The sequence below is a fragment of the Pseudophryne corroboree genome, chromosome 5 (genome assembly GCF_028390025.1).
Source record: "Pseudophryne corroboree isolate aPseCor3 chromosome 5, aPseCor3.hap2, whole genome shotgun sequence".
Taxonomy (NCBI): Eukaryota; Metazoa; Chordata; class Amphibia; order Anura; family Myobatrachidae; genus Pseudophryne; species Pseudophryne corroboree.
Window position 1 is genome coordinate 589,487,216 of NC_086448.1, and position 20,428 is coordinate 589,507,643.

General features: G+C 44.5%; 1 protein-coding gene across 3 annotated transcripts in view; it reads left to right on the plus strand.

Annotated features, from left to right (window-relative positions):
- The window catches only part of RTTN (rotatin), a 660,131-nt gene that overhangs the window by 364,193 nt on the left and 275,510 nt on the right, over nucleotides 1-20,428 (plus strand). For all 3 annotated transcript variants that reach the window (XM_063923387.1, XM_063923386.1, XM_063923388.1), the window contains exon 29: nucleotides 13,639-13,858. In XM_063923387.1, coding sequence (XP_063779457.1) covers nucleotides 13,639-13,858 — 220 coding nt within the window. The remainder of the gene's footprint in view (nucleotides 1-13,638; nucleotides 13,859-20,428) is intronic.

The following is a 20,428-nucleotide window of genomic DNA, read 5'->3' on the forward strand; positions in this document are numbered from 1 at the left end:
TTACACAGGTTCTGTGGCTGCTTAAAACCAGGTTAAATGCAGGCATGTAGTCAGCCAGCCACAGAACCTGTGTAATTCATGAGTGTCCCAGGTTAAAGGGATAATATGGTCAGCCTACTTTGTGAAGTGCATATTATATTAAAACACAGCATATGCAAAATAACCTTCTTCGGCCCCGTACTTTTTTTCCAAAATAATTACCTACTGCAAGGAAATACTTTGATTCTCTATTATAAAATTATGTAATATTTTAATATTGCATACCCACCACTACTCCCCTATCCCCATCATTAGATATGGTATAATAATATAATCTGATTATGTTTTAGAGATATGCAATTGTATAAATTGGTGTTAGTAACTTCAAGAACTTGAACAGAGACACATTGAAGAGAGTGAAAATCTGCAATAAAATTTTCTTTTTCCCTTTTTTTAATATTATTCTTTACAGACAAATCCTACTTGTAATGAAATAAAATCCTACTTGTAATGAAATGCTATTATACTTGCATTAATTATTAGATTTCCAATGGTCCATAGTGTTCATAACCTAGCACAAATGAGAAATTATGTATAAGAATATGGAAGCCAGAAATGTTATTAACAATGAAGAATTAATTGCTGCTTATGACAGTGTAAAATAATTAATCCTCTTTAATAGTTGGATGCATGCTGCTAAGTAGTCTAAGACATATCTGTTTCTGCAAAGGAATATTGGCCAATAACAAATCTAATGATAAAATGGCCTCGCTCGGATGTCGGCTGTTCTTGTTTTCACGTCATACTTAATGGGGTTTTTCATGGTTGATATGTTTTGTAATGGTAATTAACCTTTAATAAATGCTGTAACAAAAATTAAGTTCCATCCATCCACTCAGAATATAAAAGGTTCATTACTTTTTTCCTATTTTCTGCAATCACTTTGAGAGTTTAGAAATATAGAAAAATATGCAATTATCTCCCTAGTGAGTAGTGAAACGGACACCAATCTGTATTCTGCATGATCACTCTGATACCCCTTTCACACTGAGCCTCTGACCAGGGTTACTGCTGGGGCACCCTTGGTCCTGGCTGGTGTGAAAGGGTCTACCCAGGTGTGGTGCCCCTGGAATTCGACCATGGTCGAGACTCGAGACTAGTGTTATTATTAGGACCGACCTGGATTAACTGCAGTGTTAAAGGTGGGTTATGTTTAAAAGCTCACATCAAAGAGTGACATGCAGGGCAGACATGGGTAAAGTGTGAAAGTGACATCCCGGGTACAATGGGGGTCATTCTGACCCATTCGTACGCAGCGATTCTTTGCTGCGGTGCAACCGGGTCGGTACTGCGGATGCGCATGTGCATCGTTGCCAGGCGGCGGCCTTCGCCGGGCAGCGACGGCACCGGTGCATAAAGTGATCGCAGCGGCAATCGCATGAAGACTAACAGGCGGGAGGCGTTCCGGGGCGTCAACTCACCGTTTTCAAGGCATGGTGAGGTGAACGCAGGTGGATCCAGGCGTTTGGGGGGCGGATGTCTGACTTCAATCCCGGACCTTCGGCGCTGGATCCGTCGAAACGGGGTAAGTAGATCTGACCTTGGTCTTGTTTTACAGGAAACTTTTTCAGCATAGCAGGGCTGTACAAGCGATCGCAGCCCTGCTATGCTAAAATACACTCCCCCATAGGCGGCGTCAAGTTGATCACACGAGCAGCAAAAAGTTGCTGCGTGCGATCAACTCGGAATGACCCCCAATGTGCAGTGAGAAAGGGGGTTTTAGCAGCTGTGACACGGCTTGAAACAGTGTTCACTTTACACAGAACTGACCCGGGATTCAGGTGTAAAAGGGGTATCCGTAAACGTCAATCAGTGCCAAGCTACATAGAAACCTACTTTTATTTTACACTGTGACAACAACAACAATAATAAGCTCTAATCAAAGTATACATTGTGCAAGGAAGAGTGGGCTGTAATTGTTTATTAGATAAATTAAATATTTATAAAGACAAAATAAATATGTAAAAAGAAAATAGTTATGTTAATTAAGTTTTCATTCATCTAATATTAGAGGTTTAGATCTGGAAACATCCAGTTTGAATAAATAATAATAATAATAATAATAAAAATGAATGTCCGGCAAAGCAAAGGTGCACACACACAGTGCAATGTAACCTTACGATTTTGACTATATAGTCAAAATCATAATGAAAGTTAGTGCAAATCGCACTGTGTGTATACAGCTTGCGATACCGATGCACACTTCCGTGGGGTCGGTATCGCAAGAAAAGATAGACTCTGCAGGCAAGTCAACCTTGACTATATTGTGTACAATCTAGCACATAGTATATTCAAAATTGGCACATAATCAAAATCTCAAGTAAAGATAGACCCTATCAGTGGTTCAGGGCTCCAGGGAGTTCAGGGGAAATCGCAAAGTCAAAACTGGAGATAGTCAATATGTCACCGTGTGTATGCACCTTAACAGTAGTTTAATAAGATCAAAACAGAGATACATTGATAGAAACAAGTAATAGCAATTAGAGAAGAGAATGAGACACTGTGGCATTCTACATTAACAACACACCGACAAAAACTCTTGCGTAAAATAGAGCGTCAGTGGCGGTAATCTCATAGTCCTAGTGACTTCCTCACAGATATGACTATCTACCACTCTTATAATGCCCTAGATACAGCCAAACATATTTCCAATCGCTTATCTCTGCTCAAGCCACTAACCCCAAGCGGCTTTTTAATACATTTAAATCACTATTTCATCCTCCTCACCCAACTCACCAGCTACTCTTCGTGCACAGTATATTGCTTCCTACTTCTAGGGCAAGATTAATAAGATCCAAAATAGAATGCTATGCTCTTCCTCTGCCAGTGACCTATTTAATTCCCTACCAGTACCTTCTGGCACCTTCTCTTCACTTAATCCCACAAATGAATATGAAGTATCAACTAAAATCTGTAATCTCTCTCTCTGCTGGTATCTTTCCATAACTGTTCAAGCATCCAGTGATTAATCCCACAGTTCTGACCCTAACACACTTTCTAACTACCATCCCGTCTCTCAACTCTTATGCCCCTCCAAGCTACTGTACTTGAGAGAATAGCCTACACTTGCCTCACACACTTTTTTAACTTGCACAAATTATTGGAGCCACTTCAGTCAGGCTTTTGTTCCACTCCACAGAGATAGCTCTGACTAAAGTAGTGAATGATCTAGTCACTACTTAGTCTAAAGGCCATTGCTCACTTCTTATTATTCTTGATCTCTCTGCTGCTTTTGACACTGTTGACCACTCTACTCATACAAACACTACAGTCTCAACCTCTAGGTCTTCGGGACACAGCCCTTTCTTTGTTCTCATCCTACCAATCTCACTGCTTTTCTCAATCTATACCACATCTCTTGGCAAACTAATTAGCTCTTTCGGATTTCAGTATCATCTCTATGTGGATGATACTCCGATATACCTATCCACCCCAAATTTGTCACCTTAAGTTTTGGTCTGAGTCGTTGAATGCCTTTCTTCTGTTTCATCTTATATGTCACTTCAAACTTACTATTTCCAAAACAGAATTAATTATATTTCCACGAGCCAATAGTCGTTACCGACCTGATATCTCTATCACTGTTGATGATGACAATCAACCCTACCCCACAAGCTCACTGCCTAGGTGTCATTGTTAACTCTGAACTCTTCTTTGCTCCCAACATTCAGTCTGTTTCTATGTTACATACAACTAAAAAAACGTATCCAAAATACGACCATATCTTACATAAGACACTACAAAAACTCTAATCCATGCACTCATCATCTCCCGCATTGATCATTGCAATAGTCTCCTTACTGGTCTCCTTACTCTCACCAGTGCAGTCCATTTTTTTATGCAGCTAGGAGGTTGATCTTCCTCACTCTACGTTCATCATCTGCTGATCCGCTCTGTCAGACCCTCCGTTGGCTGCCTGTATTCAATATGACATACTGTTATTTACATATATGGCTATTAAACAAACTACACCTACATACATCTCTTTGCTTATCTCTTAAAATATCTCCCAACTCAACCTCTCTGCTCTGTACAAGATCTGCGTCTCATCATCCACAAACATTACTTGCTCTCATTCACAATTGTAGGGTGGCTGCACCCACCCTGTGAAATGCCCTTCCACGCACAATTAAACTCTCCTCTAATCTCCAAACCTTCAATCCACATGCTTCCACATGCTCCAAACCTTCAATCCCATTATTGCTTTCATTCACAATTGCTTCCACATGCTCCAAACCTTCAATCCCATTATCCTTTCATTCACATTTGCAGAACTTGCTTTCGGCAGCACCCACACACAATAAGACTCTAATCTCCCAAACTTCTTGAAGCATTCCCTGAAAATGTATATATAATTGCATCCCCTCTGTACAGTCCACATATCCTCACATTTGACATCCTCCTGACCTCTGGTCAACATTGATATGTGGCTATATCACACAGCCCTCCAAGAATCTCTGCAAGCTGGCATTATGCAATAGATAGTACCTATCCTAGTGTATAAATGTCTATTTCCCCATAGATCAGAGGTTCTCAAACGTGAGCCTCGAGGCACCCCAACGGTCCAGGTTTTAGGTATATTCATGGCTCAGCACAGATGGTTAAATCAAATTGAATGAGGTGCTAATTAAGTCACCTGTGGCCAAACATGGATTCACTTAAAACCTGGACTGTTGGGGCGCATTTGAGGGCCGCATTTGATAACCTCAAAATGTGCTTAGAGGGGATGTATTTAGGAAGTTGATAGTTACTTTATCTGTTTGATAGCCACCTCTTCCTTCTCCCCCCGGCCTTACCTAACATGCAGAGAGAGCTATATGGGCACTGTCTTTTCTGGCAGACTGTACTTGTTTCTCCTGTATAAAGATTGTGACAGAAAATAATGATTTAGGTTCTGGATATATTGAAGTTCACATATGAAGAAGGCTTCATTTGGATTGAAGTCTACAGTAGAACTACTTGTGTTCCAGTGGGTTTTCAATCACAACTTTGGACTGTATGGGTATGAACTACCTTTATATGATCTTTTATTGTTTGAACGGGGCTGAGCACCAATCAGTTGTATTTGGCTGTAGTATATTGTTCATAGTTTTCTCTTACGTCCTAGAGGATGCTGGGGACTCCGTAAGTACCATGGGGTATAGACGGGCTCCGCAGGAGACATGGGCACCTATAAAGAACTTTTAGTATGGGTATGCACTGGCTCCTCCCTCTATGCCCTTCCTCCAGACCTCAGTTAGATCTTGTGCCCAGAGGAGATAGGGTGCATTACAGGTAGGGAGGCCAATACCGGGATCGGGATCGGCGGGATCCCGGGATTTGGGCCCAAAAATGCCGGGATTTGAATCCCGGGATTGGAGCATCCAATCCTGGGATTCACGGGATTATACTGCGCATGCGCGGCGGCAGGAGGGTGGGTGTGTAAGTAATAGTACTTACAAATATTAGGCGGGCAGCAGCCATGAACAAGTTGAACGTGGCAGCACTTCAAATGTAGCGCCGGCCGCCAGCCAATCAGAGCTGGCGGACCGGCAGCCAATCAGGGAAGCTGCAGTGGCAGCCAATCAGGAGCGACTGCTGCAGCCGCTTCCCTGATTGGCTGCCGGTCCGCCAGCTCTGGTTGGCTGGCGGCCGGCGCTTCATTTGAAATACCGCCGCGTTCAGTGTGTTAATGGTTGCCGCCCGCCTAATAGTAAGTACTATTACTTACACCCACCCTCTCTCCCTCCCTCCATGCATTCAGTGGTGCTCCCTACAGCCTTCCTCCCTCCCGCGCCGCTACCAACCCTCCCTGCCGTGACCTACACCCTCCCTACCTCCCGCACCGCTACCTACACACTCCCTACCTCCCGCACCGCTACCTACACCCTCCCTACCTCACGCACCGCTACCTACACCCTCCCTACCTCCCGCACCGCTACTTACACACTCCCTACCTCCCGCACCGCTACCTACACCCTCCCTACCTCCCGCACCGCTACCTACACCCTCCCTACCTCCCACACCGCTACCTACACCCTCCCTCCAGAGCTGTTCCCTACAACTTTCTCTGATCCCTACTGCAATCCCGGGATTGACCATTTTTCAATCCCCAATCCCGGGATTGAAAAAACGGCCGGGATTGGCCTCCCTAATTACAGGGAGCTCTCCTGAGTTTTCTGTGTAAAATAATTGTGTTAGGTTTTTTATTTTCAGGGAGCACTGCTGGCAACAGACTCCCTGCGTCGTGGGACTGAGGAGCGAGAATCAGACCTACTTAAATGATAGGATCTGCTTCTTAGGCTACTGGACACCATTAGCTCCAGAGGGAGTCGGAACAGAGGTCTCACCCTGGGGTTCGTCCCAGAGCCGCGCCGCCGTCCTCTTCGCAGAGCCGGAAGATAGAAACCGGGTGAGTATGAGAAGAAAAGAAGATTTCAAGGTGGCAGAAGACTTCAGATCTTCATGAGGTAACGCACAGCAGTAACGCTTTGCTCCCACACAACACACACAGGCACAGATGGGTGCAGGGCGCAGAAGGGGCGCCCTGGGCAGCAATTAACGTCGTTTTTGGCACAAATATATATATATTAGCCTGCGGAGGCAGCAAATAGACGATCCCGCGACATTTTTATGATATTGAGCCGGGACCGAACCCGCCGCTGGCACAAACCAGCGCCATTTTCTCCACAGAAGCTGTAGAGAACGCTGGCTCCCCGGACTCTCCCCTGCTGAACACATCAGAGGGCTGAAAAAAAGAGGGGGGGGGCACATTTCAAGCGCAGTGAGTGGGAATAACATCGGCATTATATATAAAAGCGCTATCTGGGTTTTCCAGTGTCAGTTTGGCGCTGGGTGTGTGCTGGCATACTCTCTCTCTGTCTCTCCAAAGGGCCTGGTTGGGGAATTGTCCCCGTTTAGTTATATCCCTGTGTGTGTGGGGGGTCGGTACGTGCGTGTCGGCATGTCTGAGGAGGAGGTGGAGGAGATGAGTGGTGTGTCCCCGTCGGTAGTGCCGACTCAGGAATGTAAGGATATGTGGCATATGTTAAATGCAAGTGTAGCATCATTGCATAAGAGGCTAGACAAAGCAGATTCCAGGGAAACATCAGGGGGTCAATCCATGGATTAAACCGACTCACAGGGCCCGTCAGGGTCTCACAAGCGTACCTGGTCACAAATTGTGGACACAGATACCGACACGGACTCTGATTCCAGTGTCGACTAAGATGATGCTAGATTGCACCCTAGGGTGGCAAAAACTATTCAGTATATGATTATTGCAATTAAAGATGTTTTGCATATCACAGACGACCCCTCTGTTCCCGACACGAGGGTGCGCATGTATAAGGAAAAGAAACCTGTGGTAAACTTTCCTCCATCTCATGAACTTAATGAGTTATTTGAAAAAGATTGGGAATCTCCAGATAAGAGACTTCAGATTCCCAAAATGGTTCTTATGGCGTACCCTTTCCCTACACAGGACAGGGCACGTTGGAAATCATCTCCCATAGTGGACAAGGCTCTGACACGCCTGTCCAAGAAGGTGGCGCTGCCGTCTCCAGATACAGCGGCCCTCATGGACCCTGCGGACCGCAGGCAGGAGACTACATTACAGTCTGTTTATACACATATTGGTACTTTACTTAGACCGGCAATTGTGTCGGCATGGGTATGTAGTGCGGTTGCAGCTTGGACAGATACCCTGTCAGCTGACCTTGATACCCTAGATAGGGATACTATTTTGCTAACTTTAGCACATATTAAAGACACAGTCTTATATATGAGAGACGCTCAAAGAGACATTGGATTATTGGGTACCAGAGCCAATGCCATGGCTATTTCAGCGAGACGATCCTTATGGACCTGCCAATGGACGGGTGATGCAGATTCAAAAAAGCATATGGAGGTTTTACCCTATAAGGGTGATGCGTTGTTTGGGGATGGGCTCGCGGATCTGGTTTCCACAGCTACCGCAGGTAAATCTACCTTTTTACCTTTTGTTCCCCAACAGAAAAAGAAAACTCCACAGCATCAGATGCAGTCCTTTCGGTCGCAAAAGCCCAGAAGAGGTCGGGGCTCCTCCTTCCTTGCCAGAGGTAAGGGTAGAGGGAAAAGAATACCTGCCGCGGCGGGTTCCCAGGAACAGAAGTCCTCCCCGGCTTCTACAAAATCCACCGCATGACGCTGGGGCTCCCCTGTTGGAGTCCGCATCGGTGAGGGCACGCCTTCGACTCTTCAGCCAGGTCTGGGTTCGGTCAGACGTAGATCCTTGGGCGATGGAGATAGTTTCCCAAGGCTACAAGCTGGAATTCGAAGAGGTGCCACCACGCCGATTTTTCTAGTCGGCCTTACCAGCTTCTACCCCAGAGTGGGAAGTAGTGTTAGCTGCAATTCAAACGCTGTGTCAACAGCAAGTGATTATAGGGGTTCCCCTGAGCCAACAGGGAAAAGGGTACTATGCGACCCTCTTTGTGGTCCTGAAGCCGGATGGTTCGGTCAGACCCATTTTAAATCTAAAATCCCTAAATCTGTACTTGAAATGTTTCAAATTCAAGATGGAATCACTCCGAGCTGTAATAGCCTGCCTGGAAGGGGTGGATTTTATGGTGTCACTGGACATAAAGGATGCTTACCTTCATGTCCCCATATATCCCGCTCATCAGGAGTACCTGAGATTTGCGGTACAGGATTGTCATTTCCAGTTTCAGACGTTGCCGTTTGGGCTTTCAACGGCCCCGAGGATTTTTACCAAGATAATGGCGGAATTTATGGTGATCCTGCGCAGGCAAGGAGTCACAATTATCCCATACTTGGACGATCTCCTGATAAAGGCGAGATCAGAAGATCGATTACTGAAGAATATGTCACTCTCTCTAAGAGTGCTCCTGCAACACGGTTGGATTCTCAATCTGCCAAAGTCACAGTTGGCTCCAACAACTCGACTACCGTTCCTAGGCATGATACTAGACACGGAACGAAAGAAGGTTTTTCTCCCGTTGGAAAAAGCCCAGGACCTCCAGAACATGGTCAGAGACCTGCTAAAGCCAAAAAGAGTGTCAGTTCATCAATGCACTCGAGTTCTGGGGAAAATGGTGGCAGCCTACGAGGCCATTCCCTTCGGCAGGTTCCATGCAAGGACGTTTCAATGGGACCTTCTGGACAAGTGGTCCGGGTCCCATCTACAAATACATCAGAAAATAACACTGTCCCCCAGGGCCGGGGTGTCTCTCCTATGGTGGTTGCAAAGTGCTCACCTTCTAGAGGGTCGCAGGTTCGGCATTCAGGACTGGGTTCTGCTAACCACGGACGCGAGCCTCCGAGGATGGGGAGCAGTCACCCAAGGAAGAAACTTTCAAGGACTATGGTCAAGCCAGGAGTCCTGTCTGCACATCAACGGGCTGGAATTAAGGGCCATATACAACGGCCTTCGACAAGCGGAGGATCTTCTTCGCAACCTACCGGTTCTGATTCAATCAGACAATGTCACAGCCGTGGCTCATGTGAACCGCCAAAGCGGGACAAGGAGCAGAGTCGCGATGGCGGAAGCCACCAGGATTATTCGCTGGGCGGAAAAACATGTAAGCGCTCTGTCAGCTGTCTTCATTCCGGGAGTGGACAACTGGGAAGCAGACTTCCTCAGCAGACACGATCTCCATCCAGGAGAGTGGGGACTTCATCAAGAAGTATTTGCAGAGATAACGGGTCTCTGAGGAGTTCCTCAAATAGACATGATGGCGTCACGCCTCAACAAGAAGCTTCGGAGGTACTGTGCCAGGTCCTGGGACCCTCAGGCAATAGCAGTAGACGCTCTGGTTACGCCATGGGTGTTCCAGTCGGTCTATGTGTTTCCTCCTCTGCCTATCATCACAAAGGTGTTGAGAATCATAAGACGGAAAAGAGTACAGACAATACTCATTGTTCCAGACTGGCCTCGAAGGGCCTGGTACTCGGATCTTCAGGAGATGCTCGCAGAAGATCCTTGGCCTCTTCCACTAAGGGAGGACCTGTTACAGCAGGGCCCCTGCACGTTCCAAGACTTACCGCGGTTAAGTTTGACGGCATGTCGGTTGAATGCCGGATCCTAGCTGAGAATGGTATTCCGGGGGAGGTCATACCTACTCTAATAAAGGCTAGGAAGGAGGTGACGGCGAAACATTATCACCGTATCTGGAGGAAGTATGTATCTTGGTGTGAAGCCAAGAATGCTCCTACGGAAGATTTCCACCTGGGCCGTTTTCTCCACTTTCTACAGACAGGAGTGGATATGGGCCTGAAGTTAGGCTCTGTTAAGGTACAGATTTCGGCCTTATCGATATTCTTTCAGAAGGAATTGGCTTCTATTCCAGAAGTCCAGACTTTTGTGAAGGGAGTGCTACACATCCAGCCTCCTTTTGTGGCCCCAGTGGCGCCATGGGACCTGAACGTGGTGTTACAGTTCCTTAAGTCACACTGGTTTGAACCCCTTAAAACGGTTGAGTTGAAACTTCTCACCTGGAAGGTGGTCATGTTATTGGCCTTAGCTTCGACAAGGCGGGTGTCTGAATTGGCGGCATTGTCTCACAAGAGCCCCTACTTGATTTTTCATGTGGATAGAGCAGAATTGAGGACTCGTCCTCAATTTTTACCTAAGGTGGTGTCTTCTTTTCATATGAACCAACCTATCATGGTGCCTGTGGCTACGAGTGACTTGGAGAATTCCATGTCCCTGGATGTAGTCAGGGCCTTAAAGATTTATGTAGCCAGGACGGCTAGAATTAGGAAAACAGAGGCTCTGTTTGTCCTGTATGCAGCCAACAAGATTGGCGCACCTGCTTCAAAGCAGACTATTGCTCGCTGGATCTGTAACACGATTCAGCATGCTTATGTTACGGCTGGATTGCCGTTGCCACATTCAGTAAAGGCCCATTCCACTAGGAAGGTGGGCTCTTCTTGGGCGGCTGCCCGAGGCGTCTCGGCATTACAGCTTTGCCGAGCGGCAACTTGGTCGGGTTCAAACACTTTTGCTAAATTCGTCAAGTTTGATACCCTGGCTGATGAGGACCTAGCATTTGCTCACTTGGTGCTACAGAGTCATCCGCACTCTCCCTCCCGATTGGGAGCTTTGGTATAAACCCCATGGTCCTTACGAAGTCCCCAGCATCCTCTAGGACGTAAGAGAAAATAAGATTTTAAACCTACCGGTAAATCTATTTCTCCTAGTCCGTAGAGGATGCTGGGCGCCCGTCCCAGTGCGGAAGATCTGCAAGACTTGTATATAGTTGTTGCTTACATAAGGGTTATGTTACAGTTGGAATCGGTCTTGGACCGGTGCTGTTGTTTGTTCATACTGTTAACTGGCTTTGGGTATTCCAGGTTATATGGTATGACTGGTGTGGGCTGGTATGAATCTTGCCCTTAGATTAACAAAATCCTTTCCTCGTATTGTCCATCTCCTCTGGGCACAGTTCTCTAACTGAGGTCTGGAGGAGGGGCATAGAGGGAGGAGCCAGTGCACACCCATACTAAACGTTCTTTATTGGTGCCCATGTCTCCTGCGGAGCCCGTCTATACCCCATGGTCCTTATGGAGTCCACAGCATCCTCTACGGACTAGGAGAAAGAGATTTACCGGTAGGTTTAAAATCTCATTTTTCCCCCCATAGTATTTCCTATTACAAATGGCTGCTTGCCTTTATTTGAGTGCCTTGTGACTTTACTATTTTTTTTTTTTTTATATTAATGATCACTTTGTTGACAGTGATGAGATTATCAGCAGAATGCCGGCATTACTCTCTTAATGCCATAAAAATATTACAGCTGTGTCCTCATACATTTTTGCTGCAGTCACACCAAACAGCCCCTCCTTGAGACTCAGGTAGCATTGGGCATCTTTTTGGCATTTTGGGGTGTTTTCAATTCAAGTCAGATTTTCCGACTTGTCAGATTAACGGGAGTTTAAGGTCGAATCCAGATTCGACCTATTCAGTCATACCCCCGTTTATCCAACTTGTTGGAAAGCACGTGGATCAGCGGCTTAAGCTGCCGATCCACGTGTTTTGTCCGTTTCGCAGCCAAATCCGTCAGGTTTTAGTCCCGTTTCCGACAGTGGGCCTAATTCTGAGTTGATCGCAGCAGCAATTTTGTTAGCAGTTGGGCAAAACCATGTGCATTGCAAGGGGGACAGATATAACATGTGCAGAGAGAGTTTGATTTGGGTGTGGTGTATTCAAACTGAAATCTAAATTGCAGTGTAAAAATAAAGCAGCCAGTATTTACCCTGCACAGAAACAATATAACCCACCCAAATCTAACTCTCTCTGCAAATGTTATATCTGCCCCCCCCCCTGCAGTGCACATGGTTTTGCCCAACTGCTAACAAAATTGCTGCTGCGATCAACTCAGAATTACCCCCAGTGTCAATGCGACTTAAAAAAAAGTCGCATTGACATTGTCGGGAACAGCCAAATCCGACAGGATTGAATACTGCATTGTCCGACAAGCATTGAACACACCCCATTGTGTGTGACGGAGTCTCTGAATCTGCATACAAACTGCTATGATGCAGCGGCTGTTGTTTTATCCATACCAAGTTATGTTGTGCTTCATATACATACATGGTCACACAGATATACAAGAGTCTTACAGGTATTTCAAATAAATCAGCTCAGTCTTCTCATGCGTCCTAATTGCATTGTAATACATTTTTTGGAAAGAAATGACACCCAACTTTGGCAGAGTTTCATGGGACCTGTCAGCTCACTCACAACAGGCATCTGCCGCTGCATGATTTATTGAGGCTAGATGTATCAGGACACATCTGTACTTTAAGAATTTTTACTGTGTACTCATTATACATCTAGCCGTGGAATGACTTGATTTCACAAAGCATCTTTTTGTACCACTTTTGCCATTAAAATGCGTGTTATTCACAAAACGATGCCAATAGGATTCACAAGCAGCTTATGCCGATTAAAATGATATATGGCATGACTATATATTCTGCGTACGACCACAGCTGTATCTGCATAAGAAATGGTACTTTACAGTGTTTTCCTAGAAAACTGCAACGCACAATTTTGTATGCAGTTATAGCCACAGACACACAGAAAATATAGGCATGCCGCATATCATTTTAATCAGCATAAACTGCTTTTGCATCATTTTGCGAATAAGATACATTTTAATGGCAAAAGTTACACAAAAAGATGCTTGGTGCAATCAAGTCATCAGCAGAGACTGCTTGTGCATATTATAAGATGCACTTCTGGGAAAAAAGATGCCCAATGCTAGTACCTCGGCTCACTCACGACAGGCATCTCCTGCTGCATGGCATATTGAAGCAAGATGTATGACGACACATCCGCATCTTAGAAAATGCTTTTTCGATGCATGTTTAAAATTAAAATGCTTGAACTGTCATTGTACACAAAGTGACCATCAACCTAAGGTATGCATCCCGCTTAAAGAGTTTATATGATCCAGTAACTCAGCTGTGGTAGTTTGGGTGTCAGTAGTTTACTTGCAAAGATTTGTTAGTACTATAAAAAAAACACTGCTTCACCACCAATGCAACACCAATAAATACTTTATATATTTTCATTTATTTACTAATTTCTAACAAGTCCTCTTCATTCATTAGGAAATGTTTGATTCTCGCTGGATCATTCAGGACACAACTAGCCCAGCAATTGTTACACTGTTTGAAAGTGTCAGATGCGCCACATTTTTATGGGCTTCCATCTTTGGCCAGAACACTGAGAGGTATGGTTCATGTCACATCATTGCCAGGATGGAGCTCACATTGCCCACTGACAGAGCCAATGACAACCTGTGTAAAGTTATTGACCAGCCTTCTTGAGGTAAGGAAAAATCCCGGACTAAATAATTTATAACATGAAAAATTATAAAAAAATATATATATATTTTTTACAGTGGTAAGATATAAATGGTAGAAAGTCCACGAGAGGTTTTCATTGCTCTGCTCATAACTAATTGTTATGTGGCTACTTTACAGCAGCATAAAAATAGCACAGGTACTGCACAAGAACACAATTAGTACTAGTTATTAGTGTTCTCGAATAGATAGTTTATGACATAGCTGTAGACTTTGTTCTCATATTAATATTATTTTTTATATATATATATATATATATATATATATATATATAAAAAAAATCCTTTATTTATATGGAGCCACAAGGGATCTGCAGCGCCCATTACACAGTACATAATCAAATGAGCAAATAAGAAAACAGCACTTACAGTTCAAGACAATATAGGACAGGTATATAAGACACGGGGTTAGGTGCCATCAAAGAAGGTATGGAGTATAAGATAGTGTAAGTAAGAAAAGGAAAGGCACATGGGGAAAGAAGTCCCTGCTCTTGTGAGCTTACAATCTAAAAGGTGATGGGCTAACAGACCGGGGTGACACAGAACCGGTAGAAAGTGAGCATAGACAAGAGGGTTAGGAGGAGAGTTGGCTGGGTTTGTTGAAGAAGTTGGTCTTGAGAGCCTGTTTGAAGTTTTGTAGAGAGGTGGACAGTCGTATGGGGAGAGGTAGAGCATTCCAGAGATAGGGAGCAGCATGTGCAAAATCTTGTAGATAGGAGTGGGAGGAGGTAATCAGTTGGCAGGAGAGACGGCGTGCATTAGCAGAGCGAAGAGAACGGGTGGGAATGTAAAGAGAGATCAGGTCAGAGATGTAAGAGGGAGAAGAGTGTGTGAGGGCTTTGTAGGCGAGTGTGAGAAGCTTGAATTGGATTCTGAATGGGAAGGGTAGCCAGTGAAGGTCCTGCAAGAGAGGGGATGTGGATGTAGTACGTTTGGTGAGGAAGATGAGATGGGCTGCAGCATTGAGGATAGATTGGAGTGGAGAGAGGCATTTTTGAGGGAGGCCAGATAGGAGGAGATTGTAGTAGTCCAATCTGGGGATGACCAATGAGTGGATGAGGGTCTTAGTAGCGTCCTGGGTGAGAAAGGGTTTGATCCTGGAGATGTTGTTGAGATGGAAATGGCAGGTTTGTAAGAGGTTCTGAATGTGTGGTTTGAAGGAGACAGAGGAGTAAAGGATTACTCCAAGACATCGCATTTTAGGGCTAGATGCGATAGTTGTGCTATCGATGGATAATGAAATTGTGGGAGGTGAGGTTATACAGGAGGGAGGGAAGATGATCAGCTCAGTCTTTAGACATGTTAAGTGTAAGAAAGCGCTGGGACATCCAGAAGATAGCAGATAGAAAAGTTGGAGTTTCGAGTGAGGAGAGCAGGGGAGAGGTCAGGGGAGGAAAGTTAGATTTGAGTATCGTCAGCATAGAGATATTTTAAGACAAAAGAGCTAATGAGCATACCTAATGAGGATGTGTAGAGAGAGAAAAGGAGAGGTCCAAGAACAGAAACTTGGCGGACACCTACTGGTAGAGGAAGTGGGGGGGAGGTGGAGTCATGAGAGGAGACAGAGAAGGAATGGTCAGAAAGGTAGGAGGACAGCCAGGATAGAGCAGTATCATGCATACCAAGGGAGTAAAGGATTTGCAGGAGGAGAGGGTGGTCTACAGTGTCAAAATCAGCAGAGAGGACAAGGAGAATAAGCAGACAGTAGTGACCCCTGGATTTAGCAGCAAGGAGGTCATTGCAGACTTTGGTGAGGGCAGTTTCAGTGGAGTGCTGAGGATGGAAACCAGACTGGAAAGCGTCAAGCAGTGAGTGGGAAGAAAGAAAGACAGTGAGGCGGTTGTAGACAATACGCTCAAGGAGTTTGGAGGCAAAAGGAAGAAGAGAGATGGGTCGGTAGTTGGAGAAATTGGTTGTTTCAAGGGTAGGTTTTTTAAAAATAAGGGAGACAAGTGCATGCTTGAAGGTAGAAGAGACAGTGCCTGATGAGAGGGCGAGATTGAGTAGATGGGCAAGATGGGACCAGGCAGAAGAAGAGAGGAAGCAGAGAAGGGAATAGGGTCAAGTGGGGAGGTGGGGAGAGGACCGGGTGAGGACCATGACTTCCTCTCCATATACAGGGGAGAAAGATATCAAGAGTTGGTAGGAGGGAAGGAGAGGGGGTTTGCTCAGGTTCTGGTAAGATGTTATGTCTTGACGAATGGAGTAAATTTTGGATGTGAAGTAGGTGGCAAAGTCAAGAGCATAAAGTAAAGAGGGGAGTTGAGGCGGGGGTGGGCAGAGGAGCGAGTCGACAGTGTCAAAGAGGAGCCGGGTGTTTGAGGATTAGGAGGAGATGAGGTTTTTGAAGTAAGATTGTTTAGAGAGGGTAAGGGCAGCAAAGTAGGATGAGAGCATACATTTGTAGTGGATGAAGTCTACGTGTAGAGTGTGATTTCCTCCTCTGTCGCTCATTGGTACGTGAGCATTTTTGCAGATATCTGGTGCATTTGGTGTGCCAGGGTTGAGGTGTCGATCTGCGAGGGTGAATAGTGGTTGGTGGGGTGACAGAGTCAAGAGCAGAGGTAAGGGATGCATTGTATAGTGAAGTATCTTCAGGGCAGGAAAGAGAGAGAATAGGAGAGAGCAGTGAGTCAGATCGGGAAGTGGTGTCGATAGCCTCAGTGTTATGCTTTGTGATGGTAGTCTTAGGTGGTAAAGATGGAGAAGCAGATAGAGAGAGGGTAAAAGTGAGCAGGTGATCGTCAGAGAGGGGGAACAGGGAGTTGGAGAAATCAGGAAGCTCACAGCGGTGAGTGAAGACAAGATCCAGTGAGCTTCCACTCACATGGGAGGGGGGAGGAGGTCCACTGGGATAGACCAAGAGAAGAGGTGAGGTTAAGGAGTTTAGAAGCAGGTGATTTTGTGGGGTTGTGGATAGGGATGTTGAAATCACCTAGGATAATGGAGGGAGTGTCAGAAGAGAGGAAGCAAAATTGTCAAGTAATTTGGAGGGCATGCCATGGGGGCGGTAAATGACAGCTACTCAAAGATGAACAGGTTGGAAGAGGCGTATGTCATGGACCGCAAATGTAGAGAATGTAAGGGATGGTTCTGGTGGTATGAGTTGGTATGAGTAGCTAGAGGGTAGTAGGAGCCCAACACCAACACCGCGGGTGAATGCACCTCACTATATCATCTGAATCATAAATATAGCACTGAGTATAAATGCTATATTATCCATTGGTCTCCTTATATTAGTAATTGATCAACTAGATTCACACGGTATTGTGACACATAGAACAGTGTGTCACATACGGTCATGATAACTTAGAGACATCTATGCACCCTATGAAAGCAGTACTCAATCCCAGCAGGAGACGGCAATTGAATAAAAGAGACTGCTGAATACGCATATAGAGATCGGTATCCGGACTCCAGGTCGACAACAAAAAGGTCGACACACCTTAGGTCAACGTCAATTGGTCGACACACCTTAGGTCGGCATGGACAAAAGGTCGACATGGACAAAAGGTCGACATGAGTTTTTCACGATTTTTTCCTTTTTTGGAACCTTTTCATATTTAACGATCCATGTGGACTACGATTGGAACGGTAATCTGTGCCGAGCGAAGCGAGCCATGCGAGGGGACGCGGTGCACTAATTGGGGTTCCCGGTCACTCTACGAAGAAAACGACACCAAAAAAACATAAAAAACTCATGTCGACCTTTTTCCATGTCGACCTTGTTCTTGTCGACCCTTTGTCCTTGTCGACCTAAGGTGTGTCGACCAAATGGCATCGACCTAAGGTGTGTCGACCTTTTTGTTGTGGACCTGGAGTCCCAGACCCATAGAGATCTTGGGTGGGAGTACCGTGGTTAACGGGAATAGTGCTGAGATGTGCAGTATCAGGGGAACAGAACAGACTTCTATCTAAGGGGTGTATTTACTAAGCCTTGGATGGCGATAAAGTCACTGGAGATAAAGTACCAGCCAATCGGCTCCTAACTGTCATTTTTCCATCCCAGTCTGTAACATGGCAGGTGTTGATTGGCTGGTACTTTATCTCCGTCGGATTTATCTCCATTCAAGGCTTAGTAAATAGACCCCTAAGGAAGCTGTTTCCTCACCGCTTAGTGTAAACGTTATGTTCAAATATATAGATCAGCAATCAAGTGCGTGATCGTGACAGTAGGGATCTACCATAGTCATATGGATAATATGAGTATGGGACCCAGCATTCCCTCACTGTGTATAATCAATTCATACAATACATGGAATATATCACTTTGTATATAAAATAATAGAAACCTTATATTAATAAGTGATATTTATTGTCAAACACAGACAAACTCATTCAGATATTGAAAGTATATAAGACGTACTGTAGTGTTATAATAATGGCTACAGTATAGGAGTGTGATGGTTGTTCCGATTGAAGGTACAATACACAGACATAAATGAAGGAATTGAGAATATCTCATTTACATAGATGAGTGTTTGAAGTGTCTGCATACGAGACACACATTCACCGCCTCATAGCAGGGTCCTCTACTGTATATTGGCATCATAAGGTATACAATGGTGCAGTGATGCGCACACTGCCAACATTGAAGAAATTATAAATAAGCCTATATTGAGGTTACGTGGGACCCTGAATAAGATTAGGAAGGTTCTAGCCATAACGGACACAAATCTATACCCAGACAGATACAAATGTATCTTTTATAGTATCTGGAGGAGGTATTTAGCAACAAATTATTACGTTCTACAATAATTGAAACATTCACAGAACAGTAGAATTGAAAAGCAAATGAGACAACAGTGGTTTAACATTTTAATTCACATATATATTATATTCACAATTTTCACTAGCACTATATTTCTCAGATGTTTTAATGTAAAAAATAAAAGCTATATTTTATATTTAGTGGCCAAATACCTAGTGGTATTTGACTTTCAGAGATGAAATGAGTGTAAGTGTCAAAGAGTGCTCATGATAGGGCATACTTTTCTTCTTTGGTTCTTGATGCTTATGTTCCTTCCTGCAAATGGGTTGCATAGTGTTCACAGAGTGAAAGTTGGAGGGTGATAAATTTGCATATACAGTCAATATTGATAAGTAGTTCATCTGTTGTAATTCGTGTTGTTTGATGTTTTCTTTCAGTTTTCCGTCCAGTTTAAGTCCAGGCTTTGATATTAAAATTATATATCTTCTCCCTTTGAGTCTACTCCCTTAGAGTTCTACACCCTGGATCAATCAGCCAGGCTTATACAGCCTGCTATATTCTAATATGAACTAATACAAACATGTGTAAGGTATATGTTCACTGATTAAAATCCCACCCATTGCCCAACACCCACTGGTGGGCAATAAAAGCTAAAACAAATAATGATAGGGGAGGAGGCCAGCCCAAATTCCCCAAATATCTAACAAGTAAACAGGCTAAATTCTGCTTATAACAATAATTCCAGATTACCTAAGCAAAACAGACAGTGCAGTGCAATAGTATCCTAGTTCACTGTGCAGCTGGTGAGAGATGTAATTGTTTTGATTACCTGCAGTTGAGAGAATAAGATGTTAGGGTGAGATTGCAGTCCTTTGCCTACTCTATTTCCATCCAAGCTAAGTCCAGGCTTTGAGATAGATATATATATATATATATGTTTGCTGTTGCTGGTATTATTAACCTTTATTTATATGGCACCACAATGGATACGCAGCTCCCAATTACAGAGTACTGTACATAAACATAAAATAAGCAAAAACAAGAAAACAATGACTTACAGTTCAAGACCATATAGGACAAATAAACATAGCTGCATCAGTAGACAACATTGAAATAAGTTTTAGAGTGGCAGAAAACCAAGGGATTTGGTGCCATTGAAGGGAGTATAGAGTATAAGATAGTATAAGTAAGAGAACAAAAAGCACATGAGGAAAGAGGGTCCTGCTCATGAGAACTTACATTGTAAATGCAGACAGATAGGCAGGGGTGACACAGATGGGGTAGACGGCGAGTGTGGGCCAGAGGGTTTAGGATTAGAGTCTTGCGAAGAGTGGGTCTTGAGAGCCCAGTTTTAAGTTTTGTGGAGAGAAAGAGAGTGAGAGGTAGAGAATTTCAGAGAAACATCTTGAAGTTAGGAGTGGGAGGAGGTAATTAGTAGACCGTAGAGGTGGCGTGCATTAGTGGAGCAAAGAAGACTGGCTAGAGTGTAAAGGGAGATAAGGTCAGAGATGTAAATGGGAGAGGAGTAGGTGAGAGCTTTGTAAGTGAGTGTGAGAAGCTTGAATTGGATTCTGAAGGGAAAGGGGAGCTAATCAAGGGCTTGTAAGAGAGGGGAGGTGGACATAGTACATTTGGGGGGAAAGATGAGCCGGGCAGCAGCATTGAGGATAGATTGGAGTGGAGAGAGCCATCTGTCAGGGATGCCACATACTGTAGGAGAAGATTACAGTAATCCAGTCTGGAGAAGACCAATGAATGGATAAAGGTCTTAGTGGCATCCTAGGTGAAATAGGCTCTGGAAATATTTTGAGATAAAAATGCAAGT